Genomic DNA, 24,557 nt, shown 5'->3' on the forward strand with positions numbered 1-24,557 from the left:
TATTTACAGCATTTATTGGTGCTCCATTCTTGATCATGGCTCACTCCAATGGCAACTGTAGTTCAGATACATCACACATATTTGTACATGAATTACTTTTTGTTTTTGCCATTTACAGAGAAATAATTTTGGTAACTAAATGGAAAATATATATATATATAAAAATATTAATCTAAACTCAGACTTGGTGAAAGTGATTGGACAGGGATTTGTGCCAGTCTGTTTTATACTGTTAAATATTAAGTAATTGCATGGATAGCTTTAAAAAAACAACAACAAGTAATTAAATTTTTTGAGAAACAAATCTATCACTAGATGTCACCCATTAGTCAGCGAGCTCCTGTTTTAAAGCCTTTGACATTAAACCCCAATGTGATGAGCAATGGGCAACTCCAAGAAACTGCAGGATCCCCATTCGGTAATCAGTTATAGTAGACCCTAAAACACAATCTTCTTTATTTTCACTATCAATTTGAACATTATTTGAAAAATAAACATTATTATGGAATAATCATTCGATTATGTCTTAAGATAGACTTTAAACTAGCAAATAACACAATAAACTCAGCAAGACTTCACTTTTCAGACTTTGAAGCTACACCCATCCTGCCTGTATAGTTCATGGGGGGTAACAACATTCCTAGCTCTGCCCAAAAGTTAGAAATATCCAAAAGAAAAACTGGAGTTTTAAATTTAACTACATGGAAGAAAGCGATTAACCATCTTCTCTTGAAAAGTGACTGATGGATTCCATTTAAAAAAAATTATTAGAGTTGCACAAACTCTTGATAAATCATTTTTTTTTAAAATTTAGATGATGTAACTGAAAAATATATAGATATAGTTAGTGAAAAAGCACACATTAAAGAGCCATTAGTTACAGTTTATAAGCTGTGACATATTTCTGGCACATTTACCTCCCTCTGTCTGTTACATTGTGCCTCTGCTCTTTCAATGATAACTTTGGCCTCTTCAGACCGTCTTCGGACAATCTAACATTAAGATATAAACAGCTCAGAGCTCCTAAACATCAACTTCCTTTAGCTGTCACTGCCTCAAATGATAGACTGCAAAACCAACTTGTACAAAGATTAAACATACAGTAGTCTACTGTGTTTAACTGTACTGGTGTATCTCAAGTTTGTGGGTTGTTGTGCATGCCCCCAGCACAATACACAACAAACTGAAATTTATCAAGGCCATTAATCACTGGTTTCTATGTGACCTACACCCCCGTTCTTCATTGTGTAAAATCTTTTTTTTTTAATTGAACACAGGTTTGTTGAGTTTGTTTAAATCAGTTGACTTCAGAGTATCTGGCCATCAGTAGGACGTTTTTAACCCAGCCCATCTGTTATCCCAGATAAGTGGAGTGTGCGGTCTAGTGTATGAATGTATTGATTCTCCATTGACTATGAAGGAGAATGGTTAGACGGTCCTACTCCATCTAAACTCCCAGGGCTACATTATGTATCTCATTAGACTCAATTACTGATTAGACAATCAAGAGTGTTTATGCAGAGAACAGCCCAGTATTTTTTTTTCAAGCAGCTGTTTAAGCAAGCTCAAGTCTAATGTTGAGCTACTTAGATTTTACACTTTTTATTTCTCTATTTACCTTTTTTGTTATCTCTAGTTTCCAGATGTCAGATGTAGGGACGTAAAAGATTGCACATAAAACAAAACAATGTTTTATATTTTATTTTAATATAGAGTGTATATAAAAGCTTAATCAGGGCCTTCCAGCCTTTATCTCTCTTAAAATTTACAGAAAAGCATTTCCCACTGCTACTTCAGTTGTTCAAGGGCAAAACTAAATTTGAAAAGTTTGAAATATTTGGTATATGTGAGAAAACAATAAATTTTGAGTTTTTTACTGGCTTTGATCATCTCATGATCCTTCAGAGGGAGGCTGACCCTTCAGAGGGAGCTGTGAACCACTAGTCCACTTTCCTTAACCCTGACACACTGTTTGTGCCCAATTTGACACATTTTGAGAATTGACAACAGTATAAATTACCTAAAATGTTACTTTTCAGTCAGAAATTTGATTACTTTTCCTAAAGTGACCCAAAATGTACAAAACGAAAAACATATTGAACCTGTTACAGATCAAATAGACCTTATATCTATTCAGATGGACTTTAGACCCACCATTGTGAGTCAAATGAAGGAAAATGGTAGTTTTAGGGAAATCCTGAAACTGTCAAAATATAAAAGGCATGTCTGTGTGTATTTCTATGGGGCAGTGGTGATAGAGTTAATATGGGACCTTCATATTGTCACAAGAGCTGTCTGTCTTTCCACCACATTTGCTCAGGTTCCTGCAGAAACAAGCACTTGCTGGTCTTTGGAACAGTGAAACAGTGAAGTACAGGAATGATCATATATAGGGCACAGAAGGAAGTCAGATTCAGAAGGTGTCTTGACAGAGACACGAGATCTGCACCTTGACCTAAGACCTATGATCTATGATAGACACGTGATGTTGTTTGATATTACAAGTTACAGAGGTATTCATCTGCTAAATTAATATTTAACTTTTAAATCTTTGGAATTCAATCTCAATGCTTCTTCCACAAGGTGTTTTTAACAAATTGATTACAATTACAGACTTTGTGTAGTTTCAGCAATGCCACCCTAGAGGGCAGTAATCATTTCTTCCATCGCTAAATCGTTCTACAACTAAAACTGAATGCAAAAAACCCTTCATTAAAAAAAAAAAAAAAGCTAAAATATAATAAAATGAAATAAAATAAGCATGTGTCTTCTACACTGCTCTAAACAGCTAAATTTAACAATTTCAAAACTCATGACACTATTTCCAGGACTGGATTTAATTAGAATAAAGCTTAACACCTTGTAATAACAGGGTGTGGTCTGATGCTGGGCAGCCCTGTTGGATTAGCTCCAAGTCCCACAGCACTCATCTCCTAATTACAAGCCGGTAAGCACAGTGCAAGCCTGTATGACTACTCATCCATGCTCCTGTGGGTATGCTACCATCCCTGACAAACAACACACAGCCTCACTCGTTGCTCCCTCACAACAGTTCTGTGGCAGTGGCAGCAACCTGCAGCAGGGCTTTGTTCCTGCTGCCTGTGTCCTTGCTCAGGCTGCTCTGTCCCATCTGCCTGTCACTGTTTGCCCCGGTTTCAGCAAAGAGGCTGCAGAGAGCTGCACTGCATCGCTGGATCGAAGCAAGACTAATGACTAAAGCAGAGTTGTAGCTACAGCACCAAGGCCCCAAGTGCTCCTGTTCACAATGCATTGCTGTAGTTAAAGCACAAGTGGACTAAAGATAGAAGAGCACAAGGCAGCAGCTTGCAAAACCACTCAGGTGTAGATGTGTCTGGTGAGAAGATAACACAAGATATCATAAGAACTCAAGAATAAAAGAGTACTTCATAGATATATAGGAAATTTCAACGGCACATTTTATGGATCTAAACGAAAAAAAACCTCAAATAAATAAAAAAAAAAACCTTTATTTAACTGCATACAAAACAAGCTGCTTTTATTAGTACATTTTTTTCCTAGTATGGATTTTTACATTTGGATGTCAAGACCAGAGATCCACAGAAAGTTCACTGAATGATTGAAGGATTTCTTTAAAAATCTTTCTTTCTCTTCACCTTTCTGTGTCTCTGCTCACATTCTCCTCCTTCTCCTATCTCTTCCACCAACAAAAAGCTATTAATAGAACACCCTGCTCTCTCTTTTAAACTGCAGGGAGCATATTCCGTGCACTTAAAGGGAGGCAGAAACTGAAGATACCAGGAGGCGTCTGAAAATGTCCTCTACACTGCCCGTGGCTACAAAGATGCCGGCTGTCCTAAGAATAACAACAAAGAAGCCTTTGATCGATTTACGGCATTTTGTATCAGCACAGATGCTCTTCAGCTAAAATTAGCACCTCAAATCATTTTCAGACTAAATACCTTGTTAACATTGTGACGTGTGGGAAAAAAGGGTGGATAAACAGTTAAAAAACATCTCTGCTTGTACTGTGTTCATGCCAAAGTCAATAAAACACATGATTTTATGACCAAAAAGGGGCAGAAATGACACACAATAAACACACACAACACAATTTCAAATGAGTTATTATTGGCTTCATTATTGATATTACTTTTTCATGGTTATGATCATTTGGAAGGATTATATGCCTTTTTTTTAAATTCTGCATGTTTTTCTTGTCCATAGATTGTCCTTTTTGTTGTAAAGTGCAGATAATACTATGTTTTAAATTCAGACTTCACATACAGTATATAGTACATGGTTTTTACTCCATCATCCATTGGTTACTATTTACATTATTCTGTCATAGTTCATTTCATAGAAAGAAAATCCATTATCCACTGTATCAACATTGATGGATGTTTTCAGGCCTCTATGAAATGGGGAGGACAAGGGAAGGGGGGGGGGGGGTGAAGTGAACAACTGTACAAATTTCAGTGGATGCCACACTATCAGGCTCTGGGGTCGAAAGAAAAAAAAGTCTTAAACACACACATGCATTAAGATTGCATATTGACTGTATTGTTTCCTGTATGTATGAGCCTTGTCACACAGAGCTGACATCGCGGTTCAAACAAACCCCAAAGATCAGAGAGCTCATATTCACATTCAGCTAACATGTGAGTGTTTGACATACAGCAGCAGAATATTGCAAAAGTGTTTCATTTTTGCTTTGAGGTTTCTTTCAAATGCTTTGTCAGCTCTTGGGATCGACATGGAATTTATGCCCGATAAAACAGAAAAAATGTACTGAACCTTCTTTCCCCCCCAAACTACCAGCTAATAACAAATCTCTGCATAGATTTCTCAGTGTATTCACTGTTGGGCACCCTTCTCATGGAGTGGATTTGCTGGTGGGTCCCTCAGCAGGTGAGAGATGAAACTCTTAGAGGCTGTGGTGCTCCCCATAAAACAACACAACTTCATGTATAATTGACTTTGTTTAGACTGAAAATTAAAAAAAAAAAAAACAAAACATTGTGCAGATTAAATCTGTAGGTTTACAGATAAGCATGATTCTACTTGTCTTTGTGCTTTAAGCAGAAATAATTGCTGATATACAACTACAACATTGTGAACTCCAGTAAATGAGTTGCTACAGTGAAGTTGGCTGAGGTACAATAGCATGCCTACTGTCAAACAAATAGTTAAATGCTAGCGTGTAACATTTATGTTAAATTTCTGTCCAACAAAATGGTAAAAACAAAGAAATGACAATAGGATTTGACGCATTGGCATGCATAGACATAATTTTTGGTCAGACTGTGAGTGTTTTCTCTTTTCCCCACATACAAAGATATGCAAATGGCTGTTGCATAAATGCAGCTATACAACCAGGCTAATACACTGACATTCAGCAGTTCTCCTTCTCTCTCCCTCTCAGACTCACAGAGACACACTCACACACACACATGCACACAACTCAAACACCCAAACCAATACTCAACTATTGATCAATAAGCTCTTGGTTAAATTGTGGAGCTCCAAAGAGGTTAATTCTTTCTTTCTTTGCGTTTTTTTAAGAGATAGCGTGTATGCTTTTCACACCACCACCTCTACCATATGATCTTGAGAATGTTGCTAATCAGCTGGGGTTTTTTTTCGGTCCTACTTTGAGTTATGACCTTTTCAGGATCTCAGTCCACCTTCAAGCTACTCTTAAAAAAGCAACACATGCAGTTTACTTACTAAAATCCCCTAAAAATGTTTTGAAGATACAGAAAAACAGATTTGGACAAAGAGAGGATGTCAGAAGCCTCGGGTCAGGCAGTTGGACGAGCACATATTGGCAGCGATGTTGTTAAATCACTTTGCTCCTGCAGTTTGAAACTGCAGTGAGCAGAATGAAACCCTTAGAATAAAGATGTACATCCTGACATGACAGAATTCATCAAGACAGTTCTTGCTACAGACCTCCTCCTAATCCATCACCTTTCTAATTACAGAAGACATCCGTGAAAAGATGTAGAAAGGCAAGAGACTCGGATATGAAGTCCGAGGACCCTTGGGTTAGACAGTATCTGCTACACTACTGCTAATTATCACTTCCCATATTGATGTTACTGCCTTTGACTGTTACCTTGGCAGTGTTGAGCAAACAGTGGAAAATCTTACCTGAAAACAAGAATCAGAACCTAATTCACATTTGATGGTAACTTTTAAAGACAGATTGTGCTTCTGGCATCAGAGTGTTTTCAGCGGACAGCCAGACTCTATTTAGATTCTGGCCAATTTAATGTCAATAAAGGCTTTCTGAGAAAAGATTCTGGTTAGGGATGACACAGTTCAGTACCACACTGCGTCTTTCAACAACTACTTCACAAAAGGCAGTTTTGTATAAAGTGAAGCAAACGTCTAGTGTCTAAATCCAGGACGTGTATCAGGTTTGCTGAGAACTCACCAGCAAAGAAAATGGCTAGTGGAAGTGTGTCTTTGGCACTCCAGACAGGCTCCGACACAGGTGAACAACAGTGTTCATAATTATCATTTAAAAAAAAAAAAATAAATAACATGGCAATGATCTGCACATTGTGGAAAGACTCTTGCTTTCTCTTAAAAGTTTGATATTTTAGTTTTTTTTTTAATTCTCATAAAAGTATATGAGCATTATATATATGTGTGTGTTTTGTCTGTATACATTTACTGTTTTATACATAAGAAATAAATATGTCTATTGTAATAATTATACTCTTTTTGTCTTAGAGGCTTCTTCTTTGAGCTTAAACACATGCTAGGAATGTTTCTGAGGTCATGCAACACTAGGAGAGTAGCGTAAACCCAGATACAAGGCAGTTTGGGGGAAGCATTTTTCTATACACTAGTCCTTAAAAGTTAGTATTTTGATCGTGAGGACGTGATCATGTGACAAATCTGTGAGAAAAAACACCACTGCAAGTCTATCACATCTGCAATTGCGATAAATGTCCAAAACTAGGGTGTGAGTTAACGCTCAAAATCACAGCTCGTAGCTCAGTTTACAGCGACCTGGCAAAAGTTAATTGGTAATGACTTCTACGTGGAATGTTAATATTGACAAGGATACCATCTCCTGTTACATGTAGGATTTGGCTTTATGATTATTTCTTAAGAAATCCTCTGACATAGAGTTTTAGGTTCTTGTAACAGCTACCTGCAGGCATCCTTTTAAAAGTGTGGATTTGTACAGAAGGCAGTGTGCAAACAAATATACAGTGGTGTGATGAAGCAAGTGGCAGTCGAGAAACAAGTGGAAATTTCTCAGTCAGATAAAAATGTCATGCAATTATCTACTGACTACGTTTACTAATAACAGCACCTACCTACTGGCTATCAGATAAGTCACAGTTAGTCTACCTATCTATATATGAATAAGTACTTTATGTGTGAAACTGTGGAAAACAAACAAAACAAGAAGAAACATTCAAGTTGTCCTCAAAGCTCTGCAATAAGACCAGTTTGGGTGAATGGAGGGAGAAAGCTTGCATTGCAATACGTACAGTACATGTAAGACCAAAGCAGTGAAAATTCAAGGCCATTCTCAGTCATTCATCAGATACTGATGTCTACTGGGAACAAAGGTGTCAAACCATGAGCTTAGTGCTGATGGCCGTCATTCATCCTTGAAATTATGTGGTGTACTTAACCACCAACCTCGTCACAAGTCACCCACAGGCCGTGCCAGCGCTGGACTGGGCTTGCTTTATGCTCGCACGTCCTTTTTATCTCTAAATAGTGTAGCATAGGACAGTTTTATTTCACTGGCTCCAGGAAGCAGCATATGTAGCGCACAAGTAGGGCTCTTCAGAAGCGCATGGCAGAGCAGTGTGCCTTGGGAAATGAGGGATCAAGGGACAGGGGACTTAAGCGGGACTTGTGTGACTTTTTTTTTTTTTTTCATTTTGAAAGCGATTCTTTTCTCACTGTGTTTTCTACACTTTCTTTTTGTGCACTACTACTGTGAGCAGGAAATTTGTAGGTCTTATCATTTACTTTTCAAAACAGTCACACAGAAAAAAGCCAACTCCATGCAGAAATGCTAAATTTTCAATTTCCACTCATTAATGAGGAGTTTTAAGGACAAGCTGTGACGAGTGAAGACAGGATGGGCGTAGAAGAAGTGAATGGTATTTGCAATATTTTTCAGTCAATCATCAACAGCATGAATTCTATTGCCTTGATATTTTCAGCACACATAAGATGGGAGGATGTATGCCTGTCCCACCCAGATGCTCAGCTCCACATTTCCCACTGTGACAGGGAGGAAAATATAAGATGACTACACATCTGTAAGCATTTTGGTGATGTTTACATAGTTTGTGTTGGCCAGCGTGCAGTTGGCTGTCTTTAGGTTCTCCTCCTGAAAGTCCTCGTTGCTGTTGTTCACAGCCTCCTGGATCTCCATGTAGTCCGATTTACTGATGGTGGAGCCACTCCGACTCTTTTTCAGCTCCTCCGCTGAATCAGCTTTGGTCACGTTGACCTGCAGATACTGCGCCTGTTCTTCACCTTCAGTCTCACGGTGATAGAAGTAGTTAAAATTTGACACAATGACAGGCACGGGCAAGGCAATGGTCAGCACACCTGCAATGGCACAGAGGGAGCCCACAATCTTGCCACCAATCGTGGTTGGGACCATATCACCGTAGCCGACTGTTGTCATTGAGACCACAGCCCACCAAAACGCATCTGGGATGCTTTCAAACTGTGACTCTGGCTCATCTGCTTCAGCAAAGTAGACAGCGCTTGAGAATAGGATGACTCCTATGAAGAGGAAAAAAATGAGGAGGCCAAGCTCTCTCATGCTGGCTTTCAGGGTCTGACCCAAAATCTGAAGCCCCTTAGAGTGACGAGAGAGCTTAAATATTCTGAAGACTCGCACCAAGCGGATGACCCTGAGAATGGCTAAAGACATGGCTTGCTGACCTGCTTGACCATCCTCTGGTCTGTCTGCTAGCTCTGTGCCAAGAGTGATGAAGTAAGGGATGATGGCAACAATATCAATAATGTTCATTATATTACCAAAAAATCCTGCTTTGCTGGGGCAGGCAAAGAAGCGCACTAGAAACTCAAAGGAGAACCATATAATGCAAAGAGTCTCTAGGATAAAGAAGGGGTCAGTGAAATATGTGGCTGTGTAGCTGATGATTGTGGTGTTGGTCTCAGGCGAAAAGACTTCTGCTTGAGACTTATGCATTTCCTCTTCATCATTACGGAAAATGGGCAGTGTCTCCAAGCAGAAGCTGACTATAGATATGAGGATGACCATGACAGAGATTATGGCAATAATCCTTGCAGGACCTGAGCTCTCTGGGTACTCAAACAGTAGCCATACTTGTCTCTGAAACTCGTTGTCAGGAAGAGGCCGCTCCTCCTCCTTGATAAAACCCTCGTCTTCTCTGAACATCTCAATTGCCTCCTCACCCAGCTCATAAAAGCGAATCTCCTCTGAGAAAATATCTACGGTGACATTGACTGGCCTTCTTAGTCGGCCTCCTGATTGGTAATAATACAATATGGCATCAAAGCTGGGTCGATTTCTGTCGAAAAAGTATTCGTTCCTTAGTGGGTCAAAGTACCGCATCCTTTTTTTGGGGTCCCCCAGCAGAGTCTCTGGAAATTGGGAGAGCGTTTTAAGTTGTGTCTCAAAGCGCAGCCCTGAGATGTTGATGACCACCCTCTCACAACACTCATGGTCAGCCTCTGGGTCGTAGTCCTGCGGGTGACCCGGGTGCGCCGCCGCCTCGTCAGAGGGGTCGGCTGTGGCAACAGTCATTCTGCGGGGGGAGGAGGCCTGCACTTTTCAGTGAGTCTGGGTCCTGCAGCCTGAAGAACTGCAGGCGGAGGCCAGGAGAGGGAGGGGGCTCAACACTGTAAAGACCTGACGGCCACAGGATGTCACCTAGGATCTGACTGCATATAGAACAGAGAAAGCAAACACAGACAGCAAGGTCAGGTAAACCTGAGACATGATTCAGCACTCAATACTTCTTACGTTTCGTGCAGAGATGTAAGGAGTTTGCATAAGCCTGAAGATCAAACAACTCAAAATAGAAGAAAATGAAGACACCCTCTAAAAACTGTCATAAGATCCGATATGAAATTAGACTGTCATCAGAAAACTGTCAGAGCTAAAATGAACAAGTGGAAACTTGAGGATGTCACTCCTGCTCTTGACTTTGGAAAATTAATATGTAAATAAGCAACCCGCCTTGCATATAAATTACTTCAATGCAGGTAAATGCAGGGGCTAAGGGGCAAATAACACTTACAGGAGCTCATAAATTAGGACACTGATCTGCTGCAATGAACAATATGTGTTGAAATGAATGGGAATACCTTTTCTAGTGAAGCCAAGCATGAATATGGCAATGCAGCAGACACCAAATTCATACAGACAGCTTCCTGTCTAGAATATCATCGAAAACCACTGCAGTCTAAACACCAATGTATGTGACATGCTTAAGATTCACTGTTGTGCCAAACAAATGCAATACACAGCTGCAACATAGACATGACTTCAGTCTAGTTTTGATGGAGCATTTTAGTCTTGAAATGGTGCCTGTTACTGAAATATTCAAAAACATCTATAAATAATTTATCCATAGAAGGAAAAAGGTTCCAAGAGAAAAACTGTATCTCTCCTCTGCATCATCTCCACTCACAAAGTAGGAGCACAGTTTTATAAAATAAAATAATAACGCTTATGACACACACAGCAAATACATAACTACAGGTTTACTGGTCACTATACATTCTTCTGCTGCAGCGCAAATCATTCCGCCAACTACAAAATGCTACGACTCGTGTTCACATTTAATGGAAATGGAAATGATAGGTAAAGCTGCTTTAATTTCATACATACGTGCAGACATCTTTTTTCCCATCTGGATGTGATTTGATGCTCCTGCTGGACGCTGGTATTAGGGAAGTGAATAACCAGCTGCGCTCACCGGGCGATCTGATTCCAGTGCAGGTATAAAATGAATTTCCAATTTGGGACAGTCGATGATATTCACCTCATGTTGTCTGCGGCATCCTTGCCGTGTACACCGGGTACAGTATGTGCGGGTGTGTCCTCGCTTTCCCCTCCCCGACTCCTTTCCTCCGGGTACGCTGTCGTGGGATGGCGATTGGCAAAAAAAAAAAGAAAAAGAAAAAAGAAAGGAAGAAAAAAAAGGGAGGAGGGAACCGATCAAGGAGGTGCTGGTGCTTCCCTTAATAACCAAAGGTGCTGGGATCAGCAGAAAAAATCTTCCACCACTGTTCTCCTCCACGCATGTATGACTGTGTGACGAGCTGATGGCTGCAGACAGCCTCAAAGGTAAATAGTCCCCATAAGGTGCTCAGAAAGGCAACATCTGCAAAGGGGGGGGGGGGGACAAGGCGAGGCGCGGGGGAGGAAGGGAGCTTAAAAATATAATCTTATTACCACGATTTAATAATTTGAAGGCGTGTGAAAATAATTCGGTTGCTCAGAAGAGTTAATCTATGCATGCGTCAGACAGTCAATTTACATTTTTATTTATAATTTAGGCATAAATTAGCATCTCCACCAGATTCCAGACTGAGATGCAGACATGCTCAGGCAGTGCATCCCAGTATCTAATGCAGAGACAGTTCTGAGAATCTCCTAATAGCCTACATGGTGAGCAGAGCAGCCTCCTCAGACACTGACTTGAAACGACATGCGTGAAAGAACCGCCCTACGTAGTGGGCTAGAAGATTATGCAATTTCACTGAGCAGGAGACCCACGCACACACGTGAACACACATGTAAAGTGGCCTTTATGGCCCCTGCATGGTGTCAGCACGGTGGGAGGCGAGAGATTTTTACATGAAGAAAAAAAAAACTTTCTGGGCAAAATATCTCTGTTGTCAGCTTCGGCCGCAGGACTGGTATATAAAGCTTAGTCAAACCTGCAGTCAGGCATTGCTATGCATACCAAGAGACGGGCTGGTGATGGAGAAAGGCAAGGGCGGAAAAACGCGCTCCCCATCTGCACTATAGCTTAGCGCTCACCTTATCTGCAGTATGGGCAATTTAAAGGGGTACGCAGCTCCACCACTATTCAGCTGATGGTTAAAAGATGCGATCTTCTCAAATTGCAATGCCAAAATTAAGAGTAAAAAAAAAAAAATTCATTTCTGCATATTTAGTTTATCTTCGAGAAGTTTTCAGGCATTTGATAAAAAGCTGATATATCAACCTGTGGCTACTGTTTTAGGAAATATGTGAGCATGTTCATGTATGACTGTTATTGCAGAAACAACATAAATGCTTGTGGGAGGAGCTTTTTTGATAATCTTTGTTCTCTTGTGCGTTATTAGTATAGTGGAAGTAATAACAGCTTTACTTCTTTTTTAATGCCTGTTCATGGCAGTTACACTCGCAGTCTTTCCTGGCAACACAATTCATGAATAATAGATAGAACAGAGGGACTAAAATAGAGCAAATCCTCCATCATTGCCCCTTGCTATATTCAGAATAAAGAACAAACTCTGTCCTTTCATCACTATTGATACCTGAGCTGGGAATCAATACTGGAGCTGGGAATGAAAGCGCCGTGGCCAGAAGTGACCTCCTCAGAAGCCAAAGGTCAGTGGGATTCCCTTGGATGAGCAAGGGAGGGAGGTGATTCAGGAGAAACAGGCAGTGGGGCAGACAGCAGGATGATTTGTGTGAGACCTGACTCTGCCAAGGCTTGTCCTGCCAGACCCCGAGACCATCATGGCTCCCAACCTCTTCCCTGCTGTCTGTCTGCATGCCTTCCTGCTGCCACACAAGCTGATACCTCTCTGTATCTCATAATGGCTTTCCCAGGTTAGTTATGACAGCATGGTCATTATTTATGAGCTGGGGGCCTGTTAGAAAGACTGCAAATGCTGTCTTTGAAACTCATTTTCTTACTATTAGGTGTTTTTCTTAAATTAAAATGTGAAGGTTGTCTACACTCTAAATGCTCTGTGTGCCTTAATCATATGGGGATGTTCAAATGGCTGGCTGGTTGTATAAGTTGGCAGGCGAGGGTGTCAAGAATGAATTTGTTACCAAGAGGTATTGATTTCAGCATCTCCATCAGATGTTTTTTTTGGCTCACTGACATGCAGAAGAGAAAATAAACCTGAGAACTGAGAGACTGAAGGGTCATTCTCACTGATGGATTAGAGGACCAATATGTATATATACATTTGTATATATATATATATATATATCAACAAAAAATATATACCTACAAAAAATGTTTTTTAATGTTTGTAATGTTTTTTTAAGAAAGGTAGGTAGCTTCAGAAATACTGGAAAATCACTGGAGGATTAGCTGTATTTAGTGTTTCCAGGTGACACAAAAGTGAGCTTACAGTGTAGCAATTGGTACTGCCATTTAGCCGGTACAGTCCCTGGAGTGCAGTGGTCTTTTTATTGATGCTGGAGGTCTGTGATGCCGCCTTACTCCTTCATACTGCATTGCAGCAGCCACAGGTTTCCAGCACACACACAGACACACACAGGAACAAGGTTTTAAACATAGGGTCCACCATGGATCTCTTCAAAACCCTGGCCTGCCTATTACAAGCTCCATAATAACCAACATAATGTGATAAGATAGAAAACAAGAGAACAGACGAGATCGGGCGTGTTCAGGGTTGTATGGCCGTAAGCCGTAAAAAAAAAAAAGATAGAAAACAGGAGGCTGCATATCGCATTCATGTTTGGATTTTCTGCTGCATTAATACGGATTTTCTGCTTCCAGATATGATGATGCAACACTCTCCTGTGTAATTCCTCATTAACAAATTCTGTCATGCAAAATCATCAACAAGACTCCTAGAACAAGAACCTTGCACTAAATCTTATCCTATATATTTTGTGAATTTTCTCCTGATTCTTTTCACTCCTTGGGCTATAGAGCAGTCCAACAATTTTGCTGCTAAAGACATTTTTCCAGTGCATCTTCAGTGAGACTCAATTTATTTGACCCTCTGGGAGATGAGTCATTTCAGCATTGCTGCTCAGGAACTGAGTTGCCCTGCAAAAGAGGCAGGTTACACATACAAATATGGGACCAGGAATGTGGACACAATAAATAAGTGGCTATGGTACATGGCTATAAAGCAATATAGCCCCTTTTGTCCTTAGTGTCCCCTGGAGCTAACAGTACATCTGAGGTAGAAATGGAGAAAGGGAGGATAGGGAGGACGGAGGACTCTGTAAAGAGAGGGAGGAGAAGAAAAAGGGAGGGAAGGAGAGAGTCATGCTCGTCAGATTGAGGCCCAGCAGGAAGAGGGCAGATGCTGGAAAAGAGCCAGACAACAGGAGAGAGACAAGGACACTGGCCCACTGCGGTATACTGCCAAGCTCCAGCACTCTTAGCCAGATCTCAGAAATATGCACATATGGCCACTACACAAGTTAATTTCTCAAAACTTACAGGCTTGTAGATTACCTGTAGAAGTTTGTAACGTAACAAAGCATGTATACTGCATGAGTTATGTTTCTGTCATGCAAGACAAAAGTTAGTACATGCATCATTTTGCATACACAAGAACACCTGCAGAAATGACAGCAGTACGGTCCTGATGCCGTAGGCCCCGGTCTGTATGGGCCTGGGCTCCCTTGCCTTGGTGGGTGCCAAAGGACAGGCGTGCCTACTGGGGTCAGCGGGGGAGTTGGCCCCAGGGAGGGGCATCTTGCTCCTCCCTTCTTTTCCTCCCCATCCCCGGCTGCCTCCCTCTTCCCGCTCCAACACACCCACCCACACAAGTAGGGCCTTGGGGTGCGGGTGTGTCACCAGGGTGCAGGGGAGGCATCCCCCCCCCTCTGGCCCCTTCTGGCCACCTGTGCCTCAATTTTATTCCACAACTTAGACATCCACATTACTCACACTCTCATAACACATACATATAGGGCCTTGAGGGTGGGCACGCTAACGGCGTCCAGTGGACGGTCTGTGTATTTAACCCCATCTCTGGCACCAGTGCCCACCTCTCAATTTTAAATCCATGTAGACATTGAGGATTCTCGGGAGAGGCCGTGCTAACACCTTCTGCTCTCTGGCAGCAGCACCATGCTCTCCCGTGTTTTAAATGCACCTTAGAACAACACGACGCAACACTACACATGAGCGAGAGGAGGGAGGTTTGGGGTCTTCACACACCCCTGTTCTCTGCTGGCCATTGGGGCGGGGGGGCTGGGAGGAGGTGTTGGCCGTCCGATTGGGATCTGGGATTCGGGGCCTCCCTGCTGCTGCGGAGCCTGGGGTGGTCTGCTTGCCTCCACCCCGGGGGAAAGGGTAACATCTCCTGGGTCTAGGTGCCGTTTCCCCCTCCAGCGGCAAGGGTACCTGGACCCGGGGTATAGAGTTTGTTTGGGGAGTGTGATTGTGTGTAGAGTGTCCATGTATGTCTATCCCTACATTGGGTGAGTGCTGAGTATTTGTATATGTGTGCATGAGGGTGGGAATGCATGATTGTGTCTGTGTGTGTTTTTCTCTTCTTTCTCTTTTTAAGTGCCCTTTCTCACTGTCCCTCTTCCCTTCTGTTTTTCTTTTCCTTCATCTTTCTTTCTCCCCTTCCTATCCCTCAGTCATGTCTGTCCCGTCTGTAAAAACTGAAAATAAAATAAAATAAATAATAACAACAATGCCGTGATGATCCATTTGGCAAAGTAAATCCACTGGGTATCCTTGTTGGTCTCCAGACAACAATTCTGACGGCTAAAGAACCAAATGGGACAGGCAAAAAAAAAAAGAAAGAAAAAAAAAAGAAATGACAGCAGTAAACTGCCCAAAACATTTTGACTCCATTCAGTTCTGTAAGCCACCCTGCTGCTGAAAGGAAGGTCTATGAGTCAGTAAATGAGTGAGTCAGTGTCACTGTTGCAGGATACTCTGATGTTGCATTATACAATGCTTCTGTATGACAAAGTGAAATTTAAGTCAAGGTAAGAGCTTGCAGGAGCACTAGGTTATATTACACCAAGGTCAGAGAAGAAATAAGATACTCTGTGTATCGGGGTAAGAGGGTAAAAATAAAACTTTATGTCAGTAAATGTAAGCTTTCTTTTACATGCACAGGAAGGCTCTGTAAATCAAAGTCATTACTTTGTTATCCACCCTTGAATATTTTGCTAAAGTGAGGTTTTGCATCCTTTTTGTAAAAGTTGAAACGGTGCATGAAAGAATTTGCTTTTTAAAAAACATGTGTATTAATGTCTGACTTCCAGTGCTTGACAAAAAGTGCAGCACAGGTGACCATTATCAGATGTGTGGGATTTACAGTGACAGCTACTATGTCACTGATGATGCAATGCCCTGGTTTTTGTTTGCAAGTGAACCAAAACATGTGCCCCTGCCTTAAGCAGGAGTCTGGTCTGCAGTCGACAATGCTGCTGAGGGATGCAGCAGCCACTCTGAGTCACAGGACACCTGAGCGGTGAGTCAGGGCTGCACAGTTTCCAGGGTCACAGTGCTTCAAACTTCGAACCTCACTCAGACGTGACTATTCTTTGTTGATCTAATTCATCATAGATATGTTGAGATAAGGACAATCCTAGAAATAGTATCAATACCAGAAGAAATTGTCCCAAGTCAGCATTGTCGCTGTAGCTGGGTGAATCGTTTGCACAGCCTCCTACGGTTGCTACAGAAACCATTTCTAGGGGCAGCAGAGGGAGGATTTGGACTGTGACATCACTACAGCATTTTTGGTGCCAACAAGATATTTCAGGTAAAGTTACAGCATGATGACAAAGCACATTTTATCCACTTGCAGTCAGGTGGATTAGTTAAATATAAATGTGTTTAGGAAAAGTGTGAAGTCTGTATTTTCCACCTTTCCTGTTTCACACTTTCACATCTGGTGCATGTTTTACAGCATATGGTGCAGTACCCTACATTACACTACAGTACTTTGACTCCTAGCTTTCTGTGTGGCCTGTGGGGGGATGGATATACGTATGCTTTCTCTAATATGCTTTCTGGGCTTTTCCTTGTCTCACTGAAAGCTCTGAACACTGAGTCTTGATGCAGAAGAGTGAACTTTATGAATAGCCCCCAGAGTGCCATTATGTGTTCTCAAAAGAGCAGATGGATGAATGGCACCGAGAGAAACAATGGCAATATGTCTCATAGTTTCTATTTTTGGCAACACTGAGTTACAGTTTTAGGGCAAATACCGTACTATAAAAAACATATCATCAGCGCAGGAAGGAAAATGTCCAGTGCTGTGAGTAATTGTAACGGACACCGCCATTTCTCATCTGGGTGCTTCTGTAAAGTTCAAGGATGACATGAGGCAGCTCTCCTGGCAGACACTCCCCATGTTGGCATGCTGGGTATCATCAGAGGTAGCACGCTGCTGTGAGGCATGACTCCTCTCATGTGGAGAATGTTGGCATGATGAGGGCAGCAAAGAGATGAGAGAAAAGGGAAGCTCCAAACAGGTCTCCTCCAAACCCCCCACCCAGAACTGAACACAATCCTGGATTTGCATCTTTGAATCCACCTGCAGCAGCAGAGTCGGAGAGAACCAGCTGTGGAGCTGTCTGCGATTTTCTGTCTGTGTGTGTTTGTGTACTATGCATGTAAGCTCAAGTGTATGCACCTTCCCCTCCCCAGTGCTTTCTTTTTTTCTAATGACCAAGATCCCACTACTGAGTGCACTGAGGTATACCAGCTCTCACTATGTTACAGCTGTGGAGTACTCCAGCATGCTCATTCCAACCACATGGGCATCCACAGAGGAGAAGTGACACAACTTGGCACATATATCAAAGCCATAAGTGTACATTAAGGATGAGTAATTATTTGGATTTTAATTCTTACATTTACATTTCATTTAAGTAAAAAGTACAAAAGTACGACATGTATTGAAAAAGGTCCTGAATTGTAAATAAATAGGTTGACATGTTAATCTTTATGTATTTGTTGTCATGTTGCTATATTCTTAGCTCTAAATGCAGAAATGAACAATCCAGTGTTTTATCAATTTAGAGCATAACAACACCAATCTCCTAATAAGATAATCTCTAATGTCGTTCTTACCTTTCACAAAACCAAAACATTAATAGAAGATATGTTGTACTGGAGATGTATCTTGCAAGCACAGCTGTCGAGCTTTGTAGATGATTAATGGTAGTGGGTAAATCACAAGCATCGTTTCATTTTCTCCTGGTTAAAAATACATTAAAGAAGGGGGAAAGAGAAGGTACAAAACCACTCAGCAGTTCTGAGGCAATGCACCTGGAGCTGCAGGACACATGGTGTCTTGTCTGCAGAACTGAGAAAACAGAAAACTCAGCAAAGAAGTGTCTAATGGTTAAACCAAGCCACCTTACTTTAAAGTATGTTTAAGGTGACTTTAAGTCATCTGTAGGTTTCTGTACCTTTTCAGATGTTAGGTTCACGTTTGTTACACATTTGTACTTGTGTTTCTGTGAAATCTCTAACAACGGCTTTGAAGAGAAATTAACTTGTTAACATGGATCAAATTTTATGATACCCAGGCGGTTTCAGTCAATTCTGTGATAACACCATTACAAAGAAATACTTTTGTAGATCCCTTTAGAAAACATTACAAGCAGGAATATATCAATTTCATGATATAATCATAGCAACCTTTCTGAAAGGCATTTCACAAGGCTATTGTTACATCCCTTTGCTTTTTCTTGGTTAATGTTTCATCATTTTGTTTATTTGTTTCAATGCTGCACTGGGAACACAAGATATGGCTTTAAAAGCAACAGTCCGGAAACAGGATAGGATACTGCAAAGTCAATTTCAAGTAACCTTGGTGTCCTTTTTAGTGCTTGTGCAAAGTTTTTTTTTCCTTTTTTCCCCTAGCTCTAGCTTGCAAACTGTAATTCTCTTTGTCTCATGGGAAACATGAGAATTATGGGTCACACTAGACGCCTCTGGATTTTAAAGTAGTTTCCTGACCTGCACGACAAATCCCAGATGGTCACATTTGCTGGTTCTAGGACAAGACACTGTATCTTCCTCAGCGGTGCACGTGTAACAATAGTAAAAATAACAATAATCATTACTAGATTCACAATTTTGTCTTCAGCAAAAATAATATTTTTATCTTCCACAGATTGAATATAATCCATAGATGCACATACAAAGTACTTGTAAGTGATTCTTCCTCACTTTGCCACAAAAAGAGTTTGCAGATAACATGAAGGCAATAAATTTCTTCAATGACAATAAATTATTGTTCTTACCATAAAGTCTAATTTTATAAGGCCTATCATTTTCAATGTCTGTTGACAAGATGATGTGAATATAGCCTTGAGGTCTTAGTGTTGACTTTATACAAAAGATGATTAAACCTTTAAATTTATTATGTTATGCTAGTGTATGGAAAAATGGAAATAACACCCCTGTAATCAGTCATAAATATATATAACTGAATATTAATGTTTCTAAAAATGTTAGCAAAAACATTTAATCTTCTTAAAATAGTGGCTCTGCATTTAAATTCCAGATACGTGCTGTCAGCCACCTAATAAAGTGATTTTTTACTGCTTCTTATTTCATTCACAGAGAAAAAGGCACCATAAATTTAAACCTTTAATGAAGTTACTTCTTTTTTGGGATCGGTTCTTCATCTGATAGATCAAAGTCTCTTATGACAAACTTCCATAAATCTCCAGTAAACATAAACATAAATAGACTTGTTTAAGATTTTGTAAGGGTACTGGGGCTTAAAACCCATAATCAAAACCAGTCACAGATACAAAACGTTCAAAAGGTTTTTTTGATTTTTTTTAAAATTGTTAAAAATGCTGTGAGAGGACAATATTACATACAAGCTGGTCAAAAGAACACACTGACTATTTGACAAATCTTTAAATGTGTATAAAGGCACCATATACCACATATTCACCCCTCAAGACTCTATCTTCCAAGTTCAATGTTTAAGCCCTGCCTGAAAGCAACAATTGTACTGAGCCACTAGAGGGCAGTACTGAGCTATTTACAGGTCTATTTCGTCTATCAAGGTTCCACACCACGCATCAATTTTGAAATCAAGCAAAATTGACTCCACAGACTGTTCAGAGGCCTTACAAACAAGTGAAGTACTTAATGATACATGACGCACTTGATGAAAATGGTGACTTTTAGTGTGATGTCCCAGTACATATTAAAGATGCCAATTACATGATACTGAGAGAGCTCCAGATCCTCCAAATAAAAATAATTAGATGTTAAATTTTTATGAGAAGATTGTTTAGCCAATGTATATATTTTTCATACCTTTGCTAAAAAAAATCGGCCTTTAAATGTTAAGGTGTCACATTTTAGTTATGCTATTCTAAAGATTAAATCATTAATCATTTAATATAGAAAATGATCAACAAGTGAATCTATATGAAAAGAACTACAACTCAGCTCTAAAATTAACAGAAGCAAAGTCAACTTTTGTAACTGAACTTTTGTAAACTTCTCATTTATGATGCAAACACTCATGTATTATTAGAGAAAATGCTAATCTGTAACGAATTGTTGGACTGACTGGAGTTTTGCTTTCTGTTTAGCTACACTGTACCAAAAAGCTCACGTGCACAGTTCTGCAGGTGGGAGATGAAAGGCAGCTGACATCCGTTGGTGTGCCAGCTCACATAATGGCGCTTTTACATCTGAAAAAGAGAGCAGCATTCAGTAATACAGTGAGACTGTAGCCTTTCATTGTGTTCATGTAATCTGAAGCTGTGGGCTTCATTTTCCCTAAATAGTTACAGTAATACTGCTGCTTGGTTGATTCTGCCTCAACCATCTTTAAGGGAAGCGATGAATCGCCAAACCCAACCCAAAATAATATGCACCATTTTCCCCTCCAAGGACAAGAAAGCAAAACAACAGTTTGTGAAGATGCAACACAATGCCACGGAAGCATGAGAGGGGGTTACCCAGGAAACCACCGTAGCCATGGAGACTGCATCACAAGGCGGTTCAACAAGCGGAAGGCGGCGATGCGCCGCGCGTTCTACCTCCCTTTATCCATTCTGTCATCACTGCGCACATGACCTCAATCACACAATTATTCACAGTTTTCTTGTTTTCATGCTCCTCCTGCTCGCTTTGGACAAAGTTTGCTAAGATGCAGCACATTTATTCTAAAGAATATACGAGTGACAGGTGGGACCTGAGTCAGTTCATTTGAGTTTTATTCAATATAGGCTATATAGGCAGTTCTGAATTAAAATACACTGTACGAAAAGCTCAACTCATATTTTATGATAAGCGTTTCCATTAACAGCACTCTGCGTTTTTATTACCTGAATAATAATCCGAACAACATGTGGACAGGTTATGATATTAAATATAACCGAAACAGGCATTGGGCTATATAAATTACCATAGTCTATTGATTTCCACGAAGCACAAGACGTCGTTTTTGGACTGGTGGGTAGATTCAGTAGAAGACTATATGCTACACGTCTATCCCAGTCATGAACACCAACAACGGTCGCATTATAACATCAAGATATGTAGGCATCGTGTGGCTTTATACGCTGAAAAATGTCTGTTTTAACAAGCTTTTTTTTATTGTTATTATTTCCTCTGATTTGAAGCAAACACTTTTTCTGTGCGTGATTTTTTTTCTTTTTTTTGCTCAGGTTAATACTTGTTGATCACGGAGAAACACTGAAAACAGAAAAATCTTCACTGAAGTATTTTTGTATCGTTTCCATTTGCTTTGGTGCAAATAAAATAAAGATTAATACCTTGTTAAAACAGAAGTTTACAGCTTTCATCCACAGATATGGACTGACACGTTACGAGTGGCTATATAAAAATATTATAGGTACTGTCTCATCATGCTTCATAAATGATCCATGGCGGGGTTCATTTACACGTCCGTGAAGATCTTTTTGATGTTCACGCAGTTCTGGTTGTTTTCGGTGGTGAAGTTGGGTTGTTTGAACGCACTGTTGATGCCCTCCTCTATCACCATGTACTCTGACTTGCTGAGAGATGAGGAGCTGCACGACCTCCTCAGCTCCTCTGAGGGGAGGTGCTCACAGCTACCTGTAGTGTGATACTGTGGGTACTCCTCTCCATCAGTCTCTCTGTGGTAAAAGTAGTTGAAGTTGGACACAATCACTGGCACGGGTAAGGCAATGGTCAGCACGCCTGCTATTGCGCACAGAGAGCCCACTATTTTACCACCAATAGTGACCGGATGCATGTCCCCATAACCAACTGTGGTCATGGTGACAACTGCCCACCAAAACGCATCTGGTATGCTGGAGAAACTTGAAGTGGGGTCGTCTGCTTCTGCAAAGTAAACTGCACTGGAGAAGAGAATAACTCCGATAAAAAGAAAAAATATGAGCAAGCCAAGCTCCCTCATGCTGGCCTTGAGGGTCTGTCCCAAAATCTGAAGTCCTTTTGAGTGTCGGGAGAGCTTAAAAATACGAAAGACCCTCACCAATCTTATCACCCTCAGGATGGCGAGCGACATCGCCTGCTGACCGCCGTTGGTTTGCCTCTCGGCCAGCTCTGTCCCCAGAGTGATAAAGTAGGGGATTATGGCGACGATATCAATGATATTCATTATGTTTTTGGAAAAGGTCGTTTTGCTGGGACAGGCAAAAAACCTGACCAGCAACTCGAAAGAAAACCATATAATGCACAACGTTTCGATGACAAAGAAAGGGTCTGTGAATGGACTTGACGTGAAGGGAGCAGTGCCATTAACTGCGGGTGCCACTGTGGCTTGGTCTCTGTCATCCCGGAATTCCGGCAGAGTCTCCATACAGAAAATAACAATTGAAATTAAAATAACAAGCACTGAAACGATGGCTATCCCTCTTGCTGGCCCAGAGCTTTCAGGGTACTCAAACAAAAGCCAAACCTGCTTCTGGAAATCATTTTTGGGGAGGATGCGCTCCTCTTCTTTTATAAACCCTTCATCCTCGCGGAATTTCTCCATGGCCTCCTCACCGAGTTGGTAAAACCTGATTTCCTCTGAGAAAATATCAATGGGAACGTTAACAGGTCTCCGTATGCGCCCTCCTGACTGGTAGTAGTAGAGGATGGCATCAAAGCTTGGTCTGTTCCTGTCGAAAAAGTACTCGTTTCTCAGTGGGTCAAAGTAGCGCATCCTTTTCCTCGGGTCCCCCAATAGCGTGTCTGGGAACTGGCTGAAAGTTTTCAGTTGCGTCTCGAAACGTAAACCAGAAATGTTGATGACCACCCTCTCGCAGCATCCCTGGCGACTGCGCTCATATCTGTCCACCGACAGGTGAGGCGCTGAGAGCACGGCGGACTCCTCCAGCATGTTTTCCACCGTCATGACGCCCTTCTCCTCGGCATAACCCCGGTTGTCAGACTCGTTGCGTCCCCTGTGTCCCGCTGACGCGTGCGGAAGGATCACGCTGGAGGTCTGGTCATCCATACAGGTGGTTTTCAGTCTGGAGGAGCAGGGTGCGCCACGCCACTCCCAGCCAAAGCTTACAGCTTTGGAGAGTTGAGGCCGACGCCAGTTACAGCTCCTCCAACCATCACCTATCTCTGCCTATCCACACGCTGAAGCGCTGCACTCCCCTCTGGCTTTTTTTCCCAAACACGCCGACACCCACCCACAGCGCGCATATGTCTGACATACGTCCACCACCCGCCCAATCGGAAATTAACTTGACACTTAATGTCGAGCACCCACCCTTGTGTGGCGAGCCGAAAACACTTGATGAAATCAGATCCACACCTGTTAGATCCAAGTTTTATTCTTACGCTGTGAGCTCGTGCGAACCCGTTATTATCTTTATCACGTGGGAATGACAACAAATCAGCACGCCTGCCAGTTCCCTTTTAGCAAAAATAACATAAAGGGCACGAATCCAAAATGTATGCGATTCACCTTCAACACAAATGCAAAAAAAGAAAATCATAGAGGAAAGCAAAGTCCTCGTTCTAATCTTCAATTGAATCTTATTTTTCGTCTTTTCCAACAAAAACAAAACAAAACAAGTGTTGTTAGATACAGCTTCACTTTTCCAACAGAAATGACATCATAAGGATTTCGATAATCAACCGAAACAGAGGAATATACCGGGGCAACTAGATACGTGCCGTTTTCAAGCAGCGCAGAAAATGAAATTCTTGCATTTCTGCCATGTGTCTTCTTTCTTGTTGAGGAGGTGTTGCTCTCCATGGTGCTGAAAACAAGCGCGCCCCAGTTGGTAAATCTATGCGCGCGCTCTTTATCAGCAATCAGCTGAGTTTATTACGTGCTCAATTTGTGTGTATTCGTTTATAGATGCTCTCCTGGATATTGCCAACATAGCACATAAGCTCCAGGATCAGTCACCTCATTTCCACTCGAAACGAGTGCCCTCACACACACACACACACACACACACACACACACACACACACACACACACACACACACAGAGAGAGAGAGAGAGAGAGAGAGAGACTTGCCATGTGTGCCATGTGTTGATAGAATCGCCTCAAAGAAGAGTCTGAGTGTCAGTCTTTGTTACGGCTGCGATTAATGACGAAAATGCAAAATCAGTGTTGTTTCTAATTCATCCTGACAGGCTTCAT

At 41.3% G+C, this 24,557-nt stretch overlaps 2 protein-coding genes across 2 annotated transcripts; both read right to left on the reverse strand.

The window, feature by feature from the left end:
- Window positions 1-4,090: 4,090 nt before the first annotated feature.
- LOC102311855 (potassium voltage-gated channel subfamily A member 2) lies at window positions 4,091-11,348 on the reverse strand. Its single transcript, XM_005942946.2, has 2 exons — window positions 10,862-11,348; window positions 4,091-9,909 (listed from the first exon to the last, which is right to left on the reverse strand). The coding sequence occupies exon 2, from the start codon at window positions 9,770-9,772 to the stop codon at window positions 8,276-8,278; it is 1,497 nt and encodes a 498-aa protein (XP_005943008.1). The 5' UTR covers window positions 9,773-9,909; window positions 10,862-11,348; the 3' UTR covers window positions 4,091-8,275.
- A 4,668-nt stretch (window positions 11,349-16,016) lies between these two features.
- Window positions 16,017-24,145, reverse strand: LOC102312161 (potassium voltage-gated channel subfamily A member 3). Its single transcript, XM_005942947.3, has one exon. It carries the CDS (start codon window positions 23,401-23,403, stop codon window positions 21,853-21,855), a length of 1,551 nt encoding a protein of 516 aa, XP_005943009.1. The 5' UTR covers window positions 23,404-24,145; the 3' UTR covers window positions 16,017-21,852.
- Window positions 24,146-24,557: the final 412 nt, after the last annotated feature.

This window comes from Haplochromis burtoni, unplaced genomic scaffold, assembly GCF_018398535.1.
Source record: "Haplochromis burtoni strain Fernald_Lab_line unplaced genomic scaffold, NCSU_Asbu1 Contig_353, whole genome shotgun sequence".
In the NCBI taxonomy this organism is placed as follows: Eukaryota; Metazoa; Chordata; class Actinopteri; order Cichliformes; family Cichlidae; genus Haplochromis; species Haplochromis burtoni.